We start from the raw sequence: 23,079 nt of genomic DNA on the forward strand, positions 1-23,079 counted from the left end.
GCAGTTTCACCTTGGTACGTGTCTAGTACTTAGTATGATCACATTTCAATACAACCATCAGGAAAATAACAGCGGAATCATGTTTGTCAGTCATGTCATGATAGGATGAAAGTCCCTTTCTTTTTGCTGTGTTGTACAAAGAGAAAATGGATGATTAAAGGTATTCATATTTGTTATCATAAGAGGACCTGCAGCTGCAGGCTGTGTACAAAGAACTAACCTGTACAGAGCAAAACTTTAAGCCTTTTCATCTGCACATATTTTCAGTTTAGTTTTAAAAACTCAATATGCCAACTTGCATCCAATTAACACGTCTCGGAGAGCATTTTAAGCAAAAACTGTCTTTGTCAGACCTTGCCAGATCATTAAATTTGCATGACATTTCTACGACTAAATAGGAAATCACAAAGAGTAGTGACGCTGTTTAATAAAGAGGACTCTTTTTTTCTTAAATCACTTCTTGTTAATTGCTTTGTGACCCTTTGTGTTTATTTTGTGACAGCTCAGACAGTCACAAGAAGCACTACTGTAAATATCTTACAAATGACAGACATATACCCTCGATAGTACTGTGCAAATGTCTTGACTCACTTTTCAGTTCTTTATATTTTAATAGGAAAATGGGCAACAGGTGCAGTGATATATCGAAACATCTGTTAACAAACAATGGGAATGCCGTAAGTCAAAAACAGAGTTCCTGTAATATATAATGGGTTTGAAATGGAAGATTTCTTCTTTAACACAGCCTGAACTTTGGTTTCGATGGTATTGGATGGTGGATTAAAACCTAAAAGTACAGCAAAATATAAATAAATAAATGTGGATTAACGGCACAAGCAGGAACTGCAGTTTTCCAGCTCAGCTGTATTGGCGTAGTACTTAAGGATAGTATATCACTCAGTGAAGTTGACTGAGTTTTTTTCAGATGTTCATTTATTCCATTCTAACGTTTAACATTTAATTATCAGAATGAAACGCTCATTTTTGCCATTTCAAATTTCAATGACTTTCAATGTAAAAACATCCACTTTTACAGTAGTGCATGTCTGGGCGTTTTAATTATGCACACTTCCTATTCACAGAGTTATTTGCAATCACTGTTCTTGATGTGAGACTGTCTTTAAACTACTTAAAACCAGCTAATGATAAAGAGCCCATCTACAGCTCGGTCAACAGGGAAATCTAACAGTTGGCGTGTGATTATATGCAAAAGTAATTGGCCATTACAAACCAAAAACAGCTTCCAAATCCAATCACAGAAAACTAATACGATTTTCCCTCCGCCACAGACACCCGCCACTTTAAGCCTGTTTCCTCCTTTAACCTTTTTTCTCTCCGAGATGAATATTGACTGCTTACAGAAGCCATTCTGGGAAAGCTTATTGTCTGCCACCTTAATGCCGGACTGCAGACTTCAAAGAAGACTCATCTAGATTAAGTTCAGACACTCACCCACGCAATCTCCAGTCTGCCACTCCAGGCACTGGCCATAGGGAAAAGAGATGACGTATGCAGTTGAGTCGACGCAGCGCTGCACGCTGCCGCACCACATACACTCCATGGCCTGGCTGGTGCAGTTGGCACAGTTGGTGTGCAGCGAGCAAGGTTTCTTACAGGATGGACGGGTGCTCTGGTTGGGATTGCCTGGACAAAGAAACAACAAAACAAAAGACATGAAAAAACCTTTTCAAGCAGATGCAATATTTAGGAAGTGTACTTGTGTGTTCGGTCATCTCACCAGTAGCCTTTTCACAGATGAGCCCGTGGGCAGTAGCAGTGCATGGATTGGCCCTCAGTCCTGACACCTGTGGCTCCTCCAGGTAGGCACAAAAACCAGAGTCACTGGGTTCACCGGGCAGCCAACGCAGACTGCTGTTGGTGAAGGGAGACATATCCTCCCAACCCCAGTATGACACATTGATCTTCCTCAGACCCACCCAGGGAGACAGCCGCTGTGGAAAAACAGCAAAAGTCTAAACAAATAAAGCTATTCAAATGTAAGATAAAATTTCATAAAAGTGCCTCGTTTTTTTACTCCATCCTGCTATTAACAAAAAAAAGGGAAAAAAGCCTGCCTTCTGCATTTACACCTAGGAACCAAAGATGCTATTAAAAGTCTGCTGAGAATAATTTCACAGATATGATTACTTATTTGCCTTCAGGATTCAACTTTTAATGTAATGGGAAAATGATGTGGAAAGGCATGTCAAGGTTCTGTTTGGAACAAACAGCCGCGTTTCAACCCAGCAGACTGACAGGAAATGACATTCTCATGAATACAGCAGGCATGACCAAACTAAAATCATCAGTAGATGCCACAATTTTCTGTCACTGCAAGGAGAATACGTAGCCGCGAGGGATGAGAAGAAGCCAGTATGCCCAAAACCGCATTTCCATTAAAGAAGCAGAAGCTCTAATTGTAATGTTGCTGTGAATATTTGGATTTCTCTCAGTGAACAAGTTTCTGCACCATATCACAGGGTTAAACAAAACAGAGCAGAGCAATAAATATATAAACTTAGAGCAACATCAGGAAAATTACTCAGATAAAAAGAAAAACTAAATGCAGACCAGACTACGCAGTCAAGGTCTTAGATACTGTAAGTGCACATGATTCTTCCATCAGACAGAATCACAGAGGCCCTTTTAGCCCTGCGTAAGGCAGGCAGAAGTGATGAGTGATTATCGCAGTCTGATTCATCAGCTGCGGTATCTCAGAAACAAAACTATGTGCAAACCACACAGTCTGAGACAAGATGTTGGAATAGTGGAAAACTATTTCCCCATAATTGGTTGAAAGGCACGAAAGCTAGAAGAATGCCTGCAATCAGATAAAAATAGAGCTGCAGAAAACTGATCGGGGCTCAGAATCAATAAGTCAGAGTTAGAGAAAGGCTCCCCCAGCAGCTAAAATGCACTTTTATTTTCACTCAATTAAACACCAAGGTGGAAACTGCAATTCTAGCAAAAGAAAATATTTCAAAATGAATGTGAGATACTGTACTACATGTATATTGTCAAACAATAAAGCAAGGATAAAACACAATATCCCCTGCTTTATGACTGATTTAAGTGTACCTTGTCTTGTTGCTGGAGCTTCTTGAGCTCCTCGAGCACAAAGTCCACTTGTTTGGAGGTGGTCAGTGAGGCGATGTTGCCATTGAGGTTCTTGCAGTAATGCTGAGCGTTGTCGTAGCTCTCGCGGCTGGAGTTGATCCTCAAACAGGCATCACCCACCTGGTTCCAACCCTCACTGCACTGCTGAGCTGGACGATCAAAAGAGCATGTCAAGAAGTGAATGACCTCGGGCCAAGAAAACCTTGCTCTCCTTTAACTTTAACAGGAAAAACTACTTTGACATTATTTGTATTGTGTCGTAAGCTAAAAATGACATAATTAACTATGGAATAATATTAGTTAAGTACTGCTCAACGGGGAGAACCATAATCCAAGAAAAATGAAAACAGAGAACTTAGAAGGCATAACAAACCACAGGGGGCTAAAGAATTAGGGTTTAACACGTGTGTGTGTGTGTGTGTGTGTGTGTGTGTGTGTGTGTGTGTGTGTGTGTGTGTGTGTGTGGATGTCACTGATTTTGTTTGAGCGTAATTTGCACCCATTTGCTCTGTGTGCATTTTGTTTGTGCAATCAGCGGCTCCCTTTCAGGAATCAGAAATCCACACCCACATGCACACACACAGAGATATTATTTTCAGCTCCCACTGCACTCCCCTTAGGCGACAGGGCTTGGTGAACTGAAAATTATGGATAAAGTGACAGCACTATCTCTTCAGATTCAGCCAGCGTCAACATCAACAACACGATGGGTGGGTGCGGGGGGGTAGATGGTGAGAGGTAAGCTAAATACACTGCCAGACCTCATAAACAACATTGGGATGACATCTTGAAAATACATCTCTGCAAATCCCTGATACTGGGTTTAACCGTACAAGCAGCGGCAGAAGAAGTAAACTTGGTAGGGAGTCATTAACATCTGCAAAAATTTAATTAATGAAATAGGCTTCCCTTCAGGTCTGAATGTCAGCGCTCGTAATTGACGCACTAAATACAACCACCAATGTGGCCGTTTCATGTTACAAGGGCTGTTGAGTATTCACACTGATCAGCATCTCTGCATTAGGTTTAAGTTTTAAAACATATCTGCATTTATCTTGCATCTCCCACAGTCTCCCACATGCTTGCCTGGAAATGACCAAAAATCCTCTGCCATGCATGTGTGAGAACCAAATCCGAAGCTTCCGTTTAATAAGGTGGCGTGTTTGTGTGCACGGAAAGCTTACCGGGCAAAGCGTGGCACTGCGAGTGATTCTGATCCCACTGACAGTTGAGATTCAATGAGCAGCTCTTGCAGTTGGCAAGCTTGCTGCACACCTGCTCGTTCCGCACAGGACACTCAGTGAAGTTCTTCACATTCTGCAGCGGCAGAGAAAAGAATCATGAGAGAAAGTGTCATTTTATGATAGAGCCCCATGGACCGCCGTGTTAAAATGTCTAAATTAACAGCATTAAATAGAATCTTTACAGTCTGGTATGAAAGACGCTTTTGTTCTCTATAAATAGTTCCCCACTTTATTATATACTTCTTTTATACAGATTTATATAGATAATAGGAAGGTGTCTTACTGGCGTTTGCTCTGTTGGTGCTTTTTCACCATTAATATTGAAATTTAAAAAATAAGACAGCTTGGTTTGTTGTTCACACAATCCAAGACGTCCATCCTTCAGTTTAAATCAGTTAAATGTATTTAGTTAATTAGTCAGGGCAGTGCCTGTGCACTGCACACACATTTTATGGATATAGTCTGCCAACTAAACCTGCTATGCTTACTTCTGGTTCAAAATATTTTAAATACTGCTACTAATGAATCCTCAAAAATGCAGATTTTAGAGACCAACGGGTGACGTCATGGTGGCCGTGTCCATCTTTTATATACAGTCCATGTGCAAAGGCTTTTTCTGCCTTAAGCAATGAGGTGATGTTTCCATGTAGTCCTGAATAGCACAAAATTATCATACCAATGTCCTCGACTCACAAAACCTGTATTAAAAAGCGCATGTGTCCTTGTGTGCACGTTTGGCAGCTTCAGGGAGCTGAACACAAGATCAGCAGTGCACTGCTGCCCCCTGTTGGAACACTTACAGAGGTACAGTTGCTGAAGGCTGAGATGCATTTCTTATCATCGCACCACTGGCACCCCTTGGTGTTTGCTGTACAGCTGGCACAGTCTGAGAACCTGTAGCACCACTCGTCCATTGTAACTACAAAGAGATGAGAGGGAGAGCAACAAGAGTGCATGAATCAGTCTGTAAATACGGGTAAAATACAATTTCTAGAAAGAAGGCAGTTTTAACAACAACAAATAAAGTAGTGACGAGAAAGTGAAAAGAGGCTGGAGAAGTTCTGTGGTCTTTCTCACCAGCTTTAGGTGGACAAAATGGAGCAAGAGTCAGGCTGCTATTAGCCATTCTGACTTCCCAGGGGAGACAACGGCCTCTGCTCCAGATGCAACGGACCCCTGGCCCAGCCTTCACGCAACCCTCCTCTGCCAAGAAGGCTTGGCAGCTCGGAGGTCGGTAAACAAGCACATCATTGAGCAGTACACTGGAGAAGCCCCCAAACACGTACATGGACCTGAGCAAGACGAAAGAAAACAGTGTAGAAAAAGAAAAAGGGAAAAAAAGGTGTAAACTACAGCCAACAAATTAAGATAAACTGGACTTTTGTTTTTTAATTATGGAGTATTTTTTCTATTTCGCCATGCTCAAATTGATAAACATAATTATCTAATCTTTCTCTTTTTTTAAGCAAGTCATTTTATTACATTGTTATTGCTGTGATATTGAACAGTTCTTTATTATTTACACTGTTTTTCAAATTTATGGTAAAAAATTAAGCTTTTAATGCTCACAAAGAGACCCAGTCATCCACTCTAAAGATAAATTAGTGCCGAGACCACAGTGGAATATATTAAATTAAACTACTGGGAAAAACTGGGCATTTTCTATGAAACAAAACATGATTACACCACAGGGACAGCTACCAAACCTGATTTCACAATCGATCTGGGTGATCTACACAGAAATTCTAATAGAAACACTCACCCATTACTAACCACAGCAGAGTGACCGAAGCGGTTGACATCCCTGTGCAGGTCTGGCTTGGGCAGAAGCGTCCACTCGTCACAGGCTGAGGAAAACAAGGTGTAGGTGACTATTTCGGATTCGCTGTGTGATTATCAGTTAACATAGCGGATGGATCTGATTGTACTTCTGATTTTATGTGAAACAGAGAGATACATTTAAAAATAAATAAATAAAGAACTATTTAACAATAACAGGATTCTTACCGATGTCGTAGGCGAGGAAGTCAGCAGAGAAGCATTTGGCCCCGTTGCTCAGGGATGTGTCGTTGTGCGTGTTGCCTCCAAAAATGAGCAGAGTGCCGCTGAGGAGCACAGCTGAGTGCAAGTACCGTGGAAAGCCGCTTTCTCTCAGAATGAACCTGGAGCATGTGCATGACAGGCGTGTCAAGGACAACTGTGCCAAGGAGATATGCAACTCCCACGGTGTCACATATAGTCTGGAATGCATAATGAAACAACAAGAGCAGCGCAACTGTGTCGATTTACCATGTCCGCGTGTTCACGTCGTATCGGTAGAGGTCATCGACAAGGCCGTATTTGTTGGCGGGCAGAGCTTTATAGCCGCCATGAACGTAGATGCTGCCACTACCGCTGTCATACGTGCTGCTGTGGCCGTAGCCTCCCTGGGGAATGGCACCTTTGGTCTCGGGCACCAACCACGTGTTGGACCCTAAAAAGAAAATATATGAAGACATTTTTTATAGGGAAAAAATATATATACAATTAGATCTCTCCTAGTAGAATCGAAGCAGACAGCTGGGCTCTTGTATCTTGATGCTTCAAACACAGATTTTCAGGGATGGTTTACATGGCTGCTGTTTATACTTTTTTATTTATTGTTTACACTGAAAAAAAAAAAAGAAATAAAACAGGACACTTAGACTCTGCTATCCAAAAATTCAGTCATGAAATATGGTGTTTTTGGATTCACAAAGTATTTGCTGGCAGGTTTTAAATTAAAAAAAAAAAAAAAAAGATCCCAGAGAAGTCTACAATTATGAGTGGATACCATCCACTGCAGTTTGGAAGCACAGCCATACTGGGTTTGCTTGCCAGGGCTTTTAAATTTATCTCAGTGCTAAGGGAAAGCTACAGAAAGCTGATAGATAAGCAGAAACAAAACGTGAAAGAGTCTGCACTTGAAAGCTGTGACTCACTCAGGTTGTACTCCTGAACATTGCTGATATAGCTGTAGATGGGGGAGTAGCCAAAGATGACGAGCATGATAGTCTCGCCGCTGTCCAGTGGGACGCAGTGGGCCGAGTGTCCTTCCACGGCGTATATCTGAGCTTGGGCCGGTGGGCCGACCACAGGGTTTCTCCGCTGCCATGTCCGATTGGGTACATTGAAGACCCACAGCTCGTCCGTCACGTTTTCCCAGCCGGCTTCCAGTTTTCCACCAAACATGTAGATATCATCCTAAACACAGGGCGGCATTTATTTAGTAAGCTAAAGAATGTACTCGTCTCTAAACGTGCCATAAATGTGCCTCTAGGACAAGCCTGCGTTTGCTTTAAACTCCATAATTTTAAGTTGTTCTCCTGCTGTTGTTTTAAAATAGTTCTGTGTTTGGAATATGTTACAACATTCAGTTACTCAAAGAAATAAGCAGTTCCTGCTTGAAAGCAACCTTTTCTTTTCTGAAACCACATTTGATTGCTTTTCTTCCCACTTCTCCCAAATATTCCTCCCTCCCAGTCACTGTTGTGGTTTTCTAAATCTGTGTGTGTTTACCTGGCAGGCAGCAAGTGAGTGGCCGTATCTTGGCACGGGGCCACTATTGATGGGAACTGTGTTCCAGATGCCACTCTCAAGGTTGTAGCTGCAGAGAAAAGAAACAGAATTTTACACTTTAAATGCACCTCCAACACACCAAAGAGGGGGGAAAAGCCCTTTGCATATTCACTTTTTGTCCCACTGTGGCTTCATAACATGCCTGCAACGATTCATCGATCAATAATAAAAAAAATTTAAAAATCCTTTTTTTTGCTTTGATGCTTAGTTTAAATTCTGTAGCGCTCCGTCATTTCGGTGTAAGCGCGAGTGTTTCACCCACATAGACCTGCAATAGAAACACATCTAGAAGCATGTGTGTGTGAATACCAAATTAAAACAGCATGAAGCCCAGGCAGGCCCCAGGTTTTAAACAAAAAGACTGATAACAGCAGCACTGAAGATGATGCTGTCACGGTTTAACGTGGAGCCGCCGTCTCTCTACATACAACCCACGAGGAGTGAAGAGGCGGAGCTCTTACTGAGACTGTGAGCTCAGGTGGAATGAAACATTTTTATCACGTCCAAAACAATAGCGTTTGTTCCTGTAATCACCATCAAGAGCTGGCCGAAATCCTTCATCAAACCACCTGATCAACAACCTCGACGAGAAGAAAAGCAAACTTCGTAGCTGCTCCACCCACCGCCCTTTGTTTTACACAACAATGTACAGTAAAGCTACAGACACTACATTCAAATTTGCAGATAAACTATTAACTTAGTCTGATGCGATTAAATTAAGCAACTCGCTGACGGGAGCCTTCCCACTTTATACTGCAGAGATACCTGCAGCAAGCAGGATGAATATAAAGGGGGGCATGGGGTGTTTCAAGGCTCTCATTATATAATTTTCCAGATTTATAATGAAATTATTGCTGTCAGCATTAATCTAGTTAATACGACGTTAACAGCATAACCGCGTTAACACGGCAAATCCCCGTTAGCGAGTTAACGTGGATAACCCCATGCAAGGCCTGCACGGCATCAACGCATTAGTGCGGTTAGCTCGTTAACGCATTAGCGGTGTGCAGCCCTCTCACGGGGCCGTGTTAACTCGCTAACGGGGATTTGCCGCGTTAACGAAGTTATGGCGTTAACGTCATATTAACAAGATTAATGCTGACAGCACTAAATGAAATAATATAAAACATTGTTAATTGCATTCTATTATTATTTAAAATATAAAAATGCAAGTTTACAATCAAAATGTACATTGTTAAAATCTACGCTATTATAGTGTCTTGTTTTCTAATATAAGTTTACCTCAAGGTCTTTAGATTTAATCGAGCTGAACATTTTGCTGTGCAAAAAATCTAGCAGGCTGGCAAATGCATACATTACTGTTGGCTGCCATTAACATCCAAAAAAGACACACAAAAAAAAAAAGCACACCTGGTCACATCATCACACATTAGCAATTTAAACAAGGAATCATAACACCTGGTGATGAACAAACACTGAGCAGATGGTGAGAGCTTGTCTGAGCAACAAAGATGAACCGTCAGCTAAACTGCGAGAGAACTCTGAGCGTGTGCCATATTTCTCAGTTTTTACAGAAGTAGTCCCAAAGAAATTTAAGATGCTGGAGGTGGAGGAAAAGAGGAAAACCACAGAGAAGGTTTGTGGATATAGTGAGAGAGGACATGCAGAGAGTTGGTGTGACAGAGGAGGAGGCCGCTAGGGATAGGGAGAGAAGGAAGAAGGAGGAAGATGATCTGCTGTGGCAAAAGAAAAAGAAATCCCAAAGAAATTTGAGTAGGTCTTTTTTTCCTGTGCCAAGTACAGCACATACACAACAATCTGAGACAAGACATAACACGTTAAAAGTATACAGGGTAAAATAAATAAATGCATAAAAAGCACATCGAATATGAACTTTCATTTTAACTGCAAACCTTTCACATATTAAACCAGCGTACAGACACCTAAACCACAGTCACCACTTGATAATTTCAAACGACTTCTGCATAACTGGGACAAAACACACTGCAGCTGTTCTCAATAAGAAGCTGGTGAATAAAGTATAAGACATTCTCTAATGTCTCAGAGTGAAGGGGAATAACTAAAAGAGAGCCGTAGCGATCCACAGCATATCGTAGCGAGGCAAAGGCGTAAAGTAGTGCCCCTTGACAGCCCTGCAAACGCTTCCACACCACCATCCAAGTACTTTAAATATTAAATTCTCAATTTGGCCTTCATGAGAGCAGCACATACACCATCACAATGTAAGTCACGGACACCTAAACTCATCTGCAATTTTTGTCGGGGAATATAAGGAAATCTTTGCTTAGCCATACATTGTGTGTGAGCAAAACCCCAAATAAGCAATGGTGGTTTTTCTATTCAGAAACACATCAACAACATACAAAGTGAGAAAGCTGCTCGAGGAAAAACCTCTACTTACTTAAGAATCATCTGGAATGAGCTGTAGTTGAAAGTGTATCCCCCCACCACCCACATGACCTTTTCTTGCACCATAGCCATATGGGAGGCTCTGGCGAGTGATGTGCCGAAGGGCTTGACGCTGGGGAGGACCCAGAAAGATTCTGTTGACGGTACGGTCAGCGAACAGTCCGGGCCTGCAGGGACATACAGGAGAGCAGCAAAAGCAAAGAAATTATAGCTCAGGAACAATAAACACCAATGCTCATATGTACAAAAATCTCCAAAATCAATAATATTATAGTCTCTTTTATATCTGCTCCATGGCAACTTAATATTTGCATGATGCAATTCTTCATTAGCACCTGCCAGCTACTTTCATAATTACCCACTGAAGCCTTAAAAAGGAAACTGGTTGCTCTCAAACCTCAAAACCCATAAACAGAGGAATGCAATTCAACAAACATGACAGTCAGAGAGAAGTAAACATGTTAGACTGTGCGATCGGAGGCCATGACAAAAAAAAGAAGAGATCTCAGCTAATGAGTCTGTCAAGTTTCATCACGCAAAAGAATTTTGTTTCCTTCAGCTCGAGGCGCATAATAATGCACAGGCCTGATCAGCGTGCTGCTAATCAGCATTACAGTACAACACAAGCTTACAACATAAAACCACCGCAGCCTTGCAGACCGCAGCGCACGTGGGAGGAGTCCATCTTTAGTACACCTGATTGCAAAATACGTTGAGAGATGGTGTGATATAAGATTTGTTTTGGAAAAAATGAATTTTGTGTATGCCGCTTCAGAAATATGCCACAGGGTTAGATCAGAGTGAGTAGAGCTGTTCCAAATAACCTTAAGAGGTTTTTTTAGCATCTGCAAAAGATCTGCAGCTTGCTCCCACCTTGCCAGCTGTCATTGCAGACACAAAGCTTCTCCCCTGTGAGGTCGCAGTAGCCGTGGTCAGGGCTGCCGCAGTTGTTTCTGCAATAAGGGATGTCACAGGCTTCGCCTTTCCAGTACTTGTCGCATTCACAGTACACTCTGCTGGCAGCTGAGTTCCCAGGTGTGCACTTCCCGTGGCCGGAGCAGTTATTGGGACAAGAGTTGATCCTGGACAAATATGATTTGGATTAGTACTCCAACACAGACTGAGGATGACTGAGGGGTGTTATCAGTTAGTGGAACAAAAAGACTGGAGAGACATAAAAACTGTTTAGCATGTCACTAGAAAAACAGCTATAAGGACACGAAAGCCTGAAAACAGTTTGCTGTCATCTATAATTAGAAAGACACCTAATCATTAGAATTGTGACGCCGATAATTACTCACAAGGTAAGTACTTACGAGTAAAATATTTCAAATCCTGTGAGGTTATAGGCAGCATCGCTGAAAAAGTGTAATAGTGCGTAGCCTGAAGTCGTCTCAACCTCAGGAACCGTCTCATTACCTCGTATCTCGGGCACGATGAGACCGCTAGAGAAACACAAAAAAAGAATCAGTATTACTTTCTCGAAATTTGCACCAGTTCTAAATTGCAAGCAGAAATTGGTAACTCTCTGCAGTCGACTTGAACTTTTGTTGCATGTGTCTGACTAAACAAACACAGAAGAAGAGTCTGGAGACCTTGACTCCAAAATTTTAACAATTTTTTTTCATGACTTTATTTCATTTATTCTTTTATTTTACAAACCAATACTGATTTGTTAAGAGTGCACACACTGGTTACAATGTGACAGAAGAGTAAAAGTATTTCATCTGTATCGAGGAATAAAGTAAGACGTAAGCGACTCACCTGAAAACAGCAACTAGAGGAGCATATATCGAGTCTCCATCATAGACATACATGTGGTCCCAGCTACATTCTGTGGCAAAGTGGTTGAATCTTAAGCGAAGAACTGCATTTGGACTGAAGAAGAGAAATAACAATAGAATCACGGTTCAGGTTTTAATGGAAGCTAACTAGATTACTGTTTTTTTTAAGTGCTTTTCAGTCTTATTGACCACTCCAATCACTTTTGCACACATTAATGCATATTTATAATGACTTTTCTTGGCAAACAACCCATCATCTTTCATCCTTTCCTACACACTCACTAATATGGGTTGAGTTCAATATCTTACCGAAGGACACTAACACGACACACAGTTGACCCTACGATTAGTAAACGCCCCATTAAATCTCCTGAGTCACGGTGTAGTGATGAGCAGCATGCAAATTTATCGTAAGAATTTAGATCAAGGACTGTTAAACTTTTCATTGCCAGTGACCCTGCACAGGGAAGACGCTTTTCCAAGAAGCTCATCTCGGTTACAATATTACTTTAGTTGGCTTTGGCCCAACATTATCTGACACAGTGGCCTGACTCAACTATTTCATCAAGATCCCCAGTTAGCTGTCTAATAAGCCCAGTTACAGCAGCAATAACGCCTGGTCACACCCTGAGAGAAGTGAGTAATTTCAATATAGTATGATGTGTCACAATTCACAGTTTCCATTGCCCTAAGGAGGAAATAAAAGGCATATACTTTTTCTTTTAAACAACAGAAATTTTGCATATATGTTCCAAAATAATCACTAAATTATTCTGAAGACCCAATGGCTATGGTTTATGGGTACAGGGTAATCTTGGGAATATAGCTTGAGAACCAGCGCTACTTCAAGATGCTCAAAAATGTTTCTTTTTCTTTAAACAGATACCACTGCATGATTTTTTCCGTTTCAGCTGAACCATCTTAGTGAATATAAACTGTTTATTGCAATCGTGGTTTCCTGTCTGTCCTGGAGCAGCTGCTGTTGCCGTGACAATAAATAGCATCAACAGGTAAGGTAAAGGTTATTCTTTTCTCTGAATGATGATCCTTGTTAAACATATTAAACTTTCAAAATGCCAGAGCCAGCCAGCTTTACACTACATTACCTAAGCAACAAAAGCATACCCGTCGCCATAGAGATGCTGATGAGCTTCAATTAATTGCATTAATCAGTTTGCACTACATAATAAATTCTGCATACCCAGCATCTACACAACACAATGATTTACATAAATACTTACTAGCCCTCTATGAGCCAGGTGCACTTGGTTTTGTACTTGTAGTTGATTGGACCATCTGTGAGGTATCCTGAGGGTTCTGTCAGCCTGAAAAATCACAAAATTAAAACAGCACAGTTACATTTGGTTAAATTCAAGTATTTACGGGGAAGAAAAAAAGATTTCTGACTGGTACGTACATCAGTCACCCTATCACTTTTAAACAAATTTTCGAGTCTGACAGAGAAGTTATATGCGATTCTGAATTGATATTAAGTTGTAATATCAATCAAATATTTTGTACGCAGATAGATCTATTGGTGTTTCTCTAAAGAGATGTCTTGTCTGTTTGTCTCTGCCCATAAATGTTGACATGGGTGTCCAAACACAGCACAACACACAGTATTCATATCCAAAGGTTCAATTTAAGACCCCAGAAAATAACTGTCTCCCCAAGAAAAGTCCCAGTCAACCAAAACATCCAATCACTTGTCTCCTGAGAAGGTGCCAAACAAATTAGCAGTGTGTCACAATGATAGAGAACTTCTAAATGGCCATACATCACTGTCCCATATCAAAAGAAATACGAGTTAAATCCCCCCCAATCCCCTCTTATATTTTGGTTTGATTTTTCCACGATAACTGACTAAAGATTGGTTGTAATTCATAAAGACAGATGATGTGTATGAGTTTCAGATAATAATGCATCATAAAAGCAGACATTAGGGTAAAGATATGGCTGAGGTGTATTTACAGTCTCATAAATAACTCCTGAAGGTGAACACTAAACTCAAATTAACTATCAAACAGTTTTGGCCGTGTAGGTTTGAGCGTATCCAGGGAAACACTAGTCTGTCCTTCAGCGTATCAAGAGTCTGTGTGCTTTTCATCAACCACACCGCACTAGCAAGAAATTAATCTGCAATCCACCTTCAAGAAAGGAATTCACACTTGTTGGTGCTAGGCGGCAATGTGTAAATGTTCCTATTCCTAATCATAACAGAGTCTAAAAGATAAAGATTCATTAGTTTGTGTGTCTGCTGCTGATGGGAGGTTACTCTCTGACAGCATGCCTGATGACAACTTATAGCAAACCCAGGGCACATTGAAAGAGGGGTAATTACTGTGATCGAGGTACTTCTGTTCCACAGAGTGCTCCTTAAGTGTGTCAAAAGGTCATTATAAGCGTCTGTGAAGATGAACATCATTATTATTATATATTGCGAACATTTTAATCTTTCCTCGTTTTGTCACTTTGTCTCTGCCTCCTTCCTTTAGTACTTTGCACACAAGCCTTGACTTAGTGGCCTTATTACTATGTAGCCTTGATAACTTCCTGTGCAGATCAGCAGAGGAACAACAGCTGATAAATATATCAGTCACATCCTCAGTTGGATTTTAGTTAAAGCTAGGTGATGACAGATGTTTCCTCGCATCCACTGCGGGCTCCGCCTTCAGAAAAATAAAACCCAGTTGTACTCATTTGTTTAAAGACTGTATCTGGAATCCATATCAGCAAGCGAGGTGCGAAGTCAATAATGACATGGTACAGTCATGCTTTTCTACCCCATGCTCTCATGTGTCGACTGAACTCAACATTGCAATGGCAACATGGCTCTTTACACATTGCCCCCCTTGTGTGGGAGAGAACATGACAAATAATAAAAGGCATGAAAACATTTAAGATCAAACATTTGACAGCACTTGTATAAATAAACATCTATGAACTTTACACTTGAAGGACGCAATGATAAATAATGAATGCATGGGTTTTCTATTACTAAAGCTGGACCTCTTTAAAGTTAATAAAACTGAAGTGAGTTTGCCTGTGGCGTGCAATCACTTTCTCATCAATACCCCCCCCCCAAAAAAAGTTGAGTGAACACAGGTGTGTTTGTCCAGTTAAACGATCCTCCCCGACACTGCTGTTTAAAGGATAAACAGCAGGCAGACTGGGTCAAAGTGGTTCCTAACCTACTTTTTTTATAAACAGATCACTTTACAAGCAATCAGACACAGAAATTTAATTTTAAGGGCACTTACTTGAACCTCCCCTGGCAGTGCTGGCACTGGTCTCCCACCCATCCCCGGTCGCAGACGCAGGAGCCGTTGATACATTTTCCAGAGAGGCAGTTCTTTTCGCACGCTTTCGCCGGGGATGCATGAGTGACCAGTACAAAGTAAAACAAAACGTAGACCAACAAGTATCTGCTGATACCTCGCAAATCGCTGTGGATGGTCAGCTTGGGTCCAAAAATAAAGAGTTTAGGTTTACAGTTTCTCCCAGGATCCATTTCCCCCCCCTTCTCCACCGAAAACCGGGGCCTTGAGGTCTACTTTGGGAGAAAGCCTCGGATATTTAGGATGTTTTAATTATAACGAAAAAGTCCTGCATATTCGCTGAGTGATGTGCATACTTAAACGAAGGGCTTTAGCTAAGCCTGCTTACAAAGATTTGGGAGAAAATTGGCTAAGAAGTCGCAATGTTAGCTAAGTGTTTACAAAAGCTGCTTGGTTAACCGCATGCATAGATTTGGAGTGGGAGGAATTCCCTTCACCCTACTTCTTGTTGGAAGAACCTAGCTAAAAAGCCGACCATCGATTAAAGCTATTCAAGTAGCTTAGTCGATTAATACTTTGACAAGTTAAATTTGTTAGCATATGTAGCTTATTGGCTGTCTAGCCTCTGCTCGGTAATCTAACGTTACTGCATTGATTCAATACCATTCTCTCCCAAATGCCATTTGAGCAGCCATTTTAATGCGTAAACAATCCCACGGACTGAAAAGGGGATGCACACTTTAACATACGGCAGTCCTTCCACAGGTCGTAACACTTTCCCGGATATTTTCCACAGACGAACAAAGAGGTTGTAGCGTGTGAAGCCCAGGACCCGGAGAGCAGGCTGCCGCAGTGAACATGGATGTGGTGACTGCGATGTGGAAACAGCAGTGCTATTCTTGCCGACCGGAGAGAGCGCTGGGTAAACACTTTGAACTGTTGTTGGTCCTGTTAGTCTATTCCCAAAACGACTGCAGCATCCTTAAACGTATATTTCCTTGGCGACACTGTCTGGTGTTGTGTCCTTGTACTCCAGTGGGGGGGAAACCACGCCGTTGCTCTGAAAACATGACAAGAACTACAGCTGCGATGGATTTGCTAGCGCAGCGACACTAGACAGTTCCTCAGGTTAAAGAAAAACCAAACACAGCCTGCGCATGCGTACGGGAATGGAGTTCATTTAAAGGTAGAGTGTCGGAAATCTTTATAACTAGGCTATGCGGCAATTAAATCCTATTAAGCTTTATAAGGTCAAGCACACTGTTGTGTCCCGCTGACATATTATTTATTCTTAAAGCATCTCACAGGCAGAAGCCAGTAACGTACGGAACAGCTGTCACGTGATTATAATCACTGTTCAAAAAGTTGTTACATCTCTCTCCACGTGTAATAAATGTAAATACTACTAATAATAAAGCCCCCCCCCCCCCCTTATTTATGTGATTTGACCTTGTTTAAATACACAAAACTGAAGCAAAACTTACATGTTTAGGCTATATTTAGTTATTTAGTAGATGTACCGCAAATAATTTAATTTTTTTTCCAAACGTGTTTTGTTTTTGTTTGTTTGTTTATTACTAGAGGTAATATATGCAAAAATACATGTAAAGATAAAAGTAACAGTGGATGGTATGTTGCAGTCACATTTAACAGTCACATGTTGTAGTCCATGTGTAATGGACGGAATTTCTTACATCCCTAGGGGATTCAGAAATACTGGGAATAGTTGGAATAGTTGGTGTACAAAAGGTCATGCATCAGGTGTAATGAGGCCTCTTTGTCTCCCTTAATGATGGAGGCTGATTGAACAGAGTGTCCCAAGCTGCATGTGTACAGTAATTGTACCACTGGTGAGTTGAATTTTAAGGTTTGGCACTCCCGGGTGCTTTTGCACTTGCTGCAGTAGGTGCTGGTGGGTTAAGGGAAAAGCTAAACACAAGTATTTTTTTTCAAGCTGGATGCTTTACTATAGCTGAGACAGAGAGACTAATCTCAAAGCAGTTCTTCAAGAATCATAAACCTACAGCTGCCTGGGCTGTGTGGACAAGAATTTCTGGTATTAACTGAGCACATATGTGTATAAACCCATGATATTTTTATAGTAGTTAAATTTGTGCTGTGTCTGAGTCTAATTCTTTTTTTCTCTCTCTTTCCAATTCTAGTCAAGTGCTGATTATTTTACACTTTTAACTGTTAAACTGTTGTTTGTTCTCTTGGTGATTTGTCCTAATGATTTTTAATCATGGCCCTTCTGTCTTCTTCAGAGTTTCCTAGTGGCAGCCAGTCTGCACACTTGGGGCAGTATGGTTTATGGTGGCTGTGCAGTAGTATTGGAGTGTGATCATTTAGTTTGTGTGAGTGGTAACTGTACTGCAACCTCCATCTGCCCTCTTTTTTGCAGCATAATCTTTAGCAGGGTCAGTGGATTTTTTTTAATTAATTGATTTGCATCCCCTAAATGTTTATAAAATGAATAAAAGCGCTAAAGTTTTGATAACGATGCCACATTACTTTATTGAATTCTATTCATACATTTTGCTATAATTTACTGGGCATTATTATCCTGGAGGTGGTGGTGGAAAAACAATTCAGCAAAACTTGAGGTTTGCATATGATTTTGAACAATTTGGTTTTAATAATTTTTCACAGCTCTGCTATGCACGTATAACCTCTGCATTTTAAGTACTTATACTGCAGGATCAATTCGTCTGTAAAGAGTTTATTACTCTCTGACACTCATGGTTGGTAAAATAAATCAGTGACGAGGTCACTGTGTGACCGCAGCTTTTTTTAAAAGTCATTTATCCTTCAAATGTTTGAAGATGCTCTATTGTGACTGTGCCCTACGTTAGATCCAGCCTGCCTCTGTGGAGAGGCACTTGTCTTTGTTTGGGAATGGGGCTCTCTATTGTGGTGACAGCTGCCAAGCTGAAGAAGCTGACACACAGCAAAGTATGCAGTTTCTGGATGCAGCTGTGAAGAGAGTGATATGATAGGTTTACTTTTATTTTTCTATACCATGCATATGGTGATTCATTGACAGATGGATCCTGGTATCTGCTATAGTAGATTTGAAATGGGTATAAAATAGGATGGACATCTACACCTTAACTGTACTGGCATTGTAATCAATAAATTAATGTTTTAAATCACAATTACACTGTTTTTGAGTTACAACCCTTCAATTAAATATATGTTCTTTGTTAGGTAGATAATTTTTTGGGGAAAAAGCCACATTTTTGTAGTTTTGCCTTGGTACACCACCACAGTGCAATTTAACTAAATCAATGTTTGAGTTTTACAAAAAGTTTACATTGACTGTTCAGGAATTGCAGCCAATTTTATACAGCCTCTCATTCTCAGAGCCTCAAAATTAATCAGACAACTGCCCGACAAGCAGTTTCACAGCCAGGGGAGGCCCCTTCTCTTGTTATTTCATGACAACCGTGCAGACAGAAACAGACAGAATATGTGAAGTTCATTAAGAGTGTTGAATTTGCATTTTACAGCTTTTCACTGTAATTTTAAATTTGAGGCCCAAAGAAATGTCAGTGCAACAATCTAGTAGATCCTTAAACAGAAAGAACTCACTAGGGAGTTCAGCAATAGCAGAAAGTCTCAAAGACTACAGAAGACCACTAAAGTGCATGAATTGTTAACATGGGTTAAAGAAATTACTTCACAACATCTAACCAAACCAAGGATGCTCAAAAACAGGTGTATCAATGACATAGTCTACAATGAAGAGGTAACTTCATAAATGAAAAGACAAATGGCTTTACAAGAAGGTGCAAACCGCTGGTTACACTCAGAGTCAGAGTCTGAGTCTGCACAGCTCCCAGAAAGAAAAAAAAACTGTTTGGATAGATCAAACCTAAGATTTGCTTGTACTAGGATGATAGGAAGAAAAGCTTGGAGGAAAGAAACAACATGATGGTGGCAATGTGATAGTATGGTCACGTGACTCATGGCCACTAATGTTTATTGATTGAGTGACTGCTGATAGAAGCAGCAGGATAAATTCTGATATGTAAACTGCTATACTCTGCTCAGATTGAACCGAATACAGCAAACCAGTGTGAATGGACAAAAAACTAAGACAGTATAGCCAATGGACCTTTTTTCAGTTGCTGGAGACAAAAACAGAAAGTCTGAAAGCAGCAAGTCAAAGCAGCTGCAGTAAATTCCCAGCAGAAGATCTCAAGGGCGAAACCACAGCATTTGGTGATGTCGGGCAGTCACTGACTGCAAAGGATATTGATCCAAGTATTAAAACAGCCCTATTATTAAGTCCTCTGAAAATGGAGTGGGGGTTGTGTGAACAGTTAATGCTAAAAATCTCTTTAATTAAAGCTGGAAAACTGCAATTCAATCACATGATAACTGATTGATTTCAAATCCTTAACAGCAATTGTTTAGCAGATTTATTTCTGCACTTCCACAGCTTCACCTGCAGGTGCCACTGTTGCACAGCCACACGTTAAACGAATATTGCAATGTGACGAAGCCTCTTTTAATTAATGCATAATCAACAGCAACACTAAAACAGATTTTGCAATAAGGTTTATCTATACAGGGTGATCTGCTGGTTTTCCTTTAAGACAGAAAACTGTGCACAGTTATGCTACATTACTAACAAGTGCAGCATGAAATTCCTCCAGAAACTGACCTTACATTCATTTATACTGCAGTTTACAGCTTTTTCATATTTTCAGACACATTGTTGACTATATGTTGTCATAACTCAGTCATCATTCAAGTACTTGGAAGTGAGTAGCTGAAATCCTGTTTTATAAACTATAAGCTCCATCCCAGTTTGTGTTAGAGTCAGGGTTAATCTAATATGTGTATTTTGGATACTGTGGAGATGCAGAAATTCTTTTATTGCTGCCATATAATCTGCATCATTATAATTGCATTAATAACATTCTTTACAGCATTATTTCATGTAATAATATTTCTCACAGTATTGATACTGCATTACAGCTGTTTATTGAAGATGTCCATTTGAGGATCCTTCCATTATGTTAACTTTTATTACAAGTACGGTTAGAAGTATTTTATACACATTGCATATCTGTGCTTATTTTGAGTTGATGTTCGGTTCATTAAGGGTCTTAAGCTTCACTGGCGTGACTGTCCAGGTGATACATGCTGAGGGAAACTAGAACATAGAAGGATAACTGCAATGCATGCTTGCAGTACATATAATACATATAATCTAGGAATGTGTCCGGCCTGAGACCTTAACTCATTTGGTGTCTTACTATATTTTATTCTACTTGGTAACAGATGATCAGAGTCAATAATTAGCCTCAGAGACCCTGAGGGCTTGAAGTTTATTACCTTGTATGGAAGGTTTTATAGAAAAGAGAAGTTCTATGTCTGCTTATAGCTATTAAAGATGTACGATAAACTGTGACTAATGTCTGGAACCTATTTTAATCTGTCATTTACGCCATGGGGGGGCGTGTACCCCACTGCTTTATAAGTATCCACAACATGTATTTTGGTCAGAAGACATATGTTGATGTTTTCTCCGGGCTGTTAATAAACTCAACGTTTGATTGCACTTTTCTGGGGCCTCCGTGGTTTGTGACACTGCTCTACATTGATCGATTTTGCGACAATACTTACAATCCAAACTGTTAGTGATTTTATTCAGAATATAATCCTTTAAGAAAATTCTATCAAAACTTTTTCCAGGCTATCAAAAGTCTGGTAGACAGCGTTTTAGTTCCCTCAAAAAGTATTGCCTTAGAATATCCTCAACCTTCACGCGAGCCACCCAGACTCTTTGAAATCTGAAGAACCACTGTTTATTTTTCAAAGAGGTTAAATCATGATCATACAAGAACCAAAAACAATATTATTCAGTTTTGACTTAGATCTCCTCCACTTAAGCCATGGTGAGAGCCTGCTGGCGTTTAGTCAGGTGCACGCACCTCTGTGGTGCAGGGAAATAGGCACCATCTCTACAAGGTGTAGTATTTCTAAAGCCAGTGCCCTCTACATTCTTCTTCTAACTTTTCCCAAAAAACAGGGAGGTAGAGCAGAGTCATTGGGTTTGACTTTTGCTGGAAATTCCCAGACCTAACAGTGAGTAGACGGCACATGGTTTAGACTGGGTTAGATGAAAATGCTCATATAAATGGGAGGTCTTTTTTCAAGGGGATTGAAGTGGTGCTTTATGTGTCTTTATATACAGTGGGGCAAAAAAGTATTTAGTCAGCCACCGATTGTGCAAGTTCCCCCACTTAAAATGATGACAGAGGTCAGTAATTTGCACCAGAGGTACACTTCAACTGTGAGAGACAGAATGTGAAAAAAAAATATCCATGAATCCACATGGTAGGATTTGTAAATAATTTATTCGTAAATCAGGGTGGAAAATAAGTATTTGGTCAATGACAAAAATACAACTCAATACTTTGTAACATAACCTTTGTTGGCAATAACAGAGGTCAAACGTTTACTATAGGTCTTTACCAGGTTTGCACACACAGTAGCTGGTATTTTGGCCCATTCCTCCATGCAGATCTTCTCGAGAGCAGTGATGTTTTGGGGCTGTCGCCGAGCAACACGGACTTTCAACTCCCGCCACAGATTTTCTATGGGGTTGAGGTCTGGAGACTGGCTAGGCCACTCCAGGACTTTCAAATGCTTCTTACGGAGCCACTCCTTTGTTGCCCGGGCGGTGTGTTTTGGATCATTGTCATGTTGGAAGACCCAGCCTTGTTTCACCTTCAAAGTTCTCACTGATGGAAGGAGGTTTTGGCTCAAAATCTCACGATACATGGCCCCATTCATTCTGTCCTTAACACGGATCAGTCGTCCTGTCCCCTTGGCAGAAAAACAGCCCCATAGCATGATGTTTCCACCCCCATGCTTCACAGTAGGTATGGTGTTCTTGGGATGCAACTCAGTATTCTTCTTCCTCCAAACACGACGAGTTGAGTTTATACCAAAAAGTTCTACTTTGGTTTCATCTGACCACATGACATTCTCCCAATCCTCTGCTGTATCATCCATGTGCTCTCTGGCAAACTTCAGACGGGCCTGGACATGCACTGGCTTCAGCAGCGGAACACGTCTGGCACTGCGGGATTTGATTCCCTGCCGTTGTAGTGTGTTACTGATGGTGACCTTTGTTACTTTGGTCCCAGCTCTCTGCAGGTCATTCACCAGGTCCCCCCGTGTGGTTCTGGGATCTTTGCTCACCGTTCTCATGATCATTTTGACCCCACGGGATGAGATCTTGCGTGGAGCCCCAGATCGAGGGAGATTATCAGTGGTCTTGTATGTCTTCCATTTTCTGATGATTGCTCCCACAGTTGATTTTTTCACACCAAGCTGCTTGCCTATTGTAGATTCACTCTTCCCAGTCTGGTGCAGGTCTACAATACTTTTCCTGGTGTCCTTCGAAAGCTCTTTGGTCTTGGCCATGGCGGAGTTTGGAGTCTGACTGTTTGAGGCTGTGGACAGGTGTCTTTTATACAGATGATGAGTTCAAACAGGTGCCATTCATACAGGTAACGAGTGGGGGACAGAAAAGCTTCTTACAGAAGACGTTACAGGTCTGTGAGAGCCAGAGATTTTCCTTGTTTGAGGTGACCAAATACTTATTTTCCACCCTGATTTACGAATAAATTCTTTACAAATCCTACC

General features: G+C 40.9%; 1 protein-coding gene across 2 annotated transcripts in view; it reads right to left on the minus strand.

Moving 5' to 3' along the window:
- The window catches only part of atrnl1b (attractin-like 1b), a 71,359-nt gene extending 54,667 nt beyond the window's left edge, over window positions 1–16,692 (minus strand). The window contains exons 1-17 of one of the 2 annotated variants that reach the window (XM_085466283.1): window positions 15,394–16,686; window positions 13,375–13,458; window positions 12,114–12,227; window positions 11,666–11,794; window positions 11,223–11,431; window positions 10,342–10,516; window positions 7,899–7,986; window positions 7,322–7,583; window positions 6,651–6,834; window positions 6,369–6,523; window positions 6,124–6,208; window positions 5,439–5,653; window positions 5,162–5,280; window positions 4,302–4,434; window positions 3,079–3,266; window positions 1,739–1,952; window positions 1,453–1,644 (exon numbers count right to left, since the gene is read on the minus strand). In XM_085466283.1, coding sequence (XP_085322409.1) covers window positions 1,453–1,644; window positions 1,739–1,952; window positions 3,079–3,266; window positions 4,302–4,434; window positions 5,162–5,280; window positions 5,439–5,653; window positions 6,124–6,208; window positions 6,369–6,523; window positions 6,651–6,834; window positions 7,322–7,583; window positions 7,899–7,986; window positions 10,342–10,516; window positions 11,223–11,431; window positions 11,666–11,794; window positions 12,114–12,227; window positions 13,375–13,458; window positions 15,394–15,644 — 2,797 coding nt within the window. In that variant the 5' untranslated portion in view covers window positions 15,645–16,686. Of the gene's footprint in view, window positions 1–1,452; window positions 1,645–1,738; window positions 1,953–3,078; window positions 3,267–4,301; window positions 4,435–5,161; window positions 5,281–5,438; window positions 5,654–6,123; window positions 6,209–6,368; window positions 6,524–6,650; window positions 6,835–7,321; window positions 7,584–7,898; window positions 7,987–10,341; window positions 10,517–11,222; window positions 11,432–11,665; window positions 11,795–12,113; window positions 12,228–13,374; window positions 13,459–15,393 lie in introns of both variants that reach the window. The other variant, XM_085466284.1, reaches the window with a different exon arrangement.
- Between the last annotated feature and the right edge of the window lie 6,387 nt (window positions 16,693–23,079).

The sequence above is a fragment of the Copadichromis virginalis genome, linkage group LG8 (genome assembly GCF_057382275.1).
Source record: "Copadichromis virginalis isolate Kocher_CV1m ecotype Utaka linkage group LG8, C_Virginalis_male_GT1.1, whole genome shotgun sequence".
Taxonomy (NCBI): Eukaryota; Metazoa; Chordata; class Actinopteri; order Cichliformes; family Cichlidae; genus Copadichromis; species Copadichromis virginalis.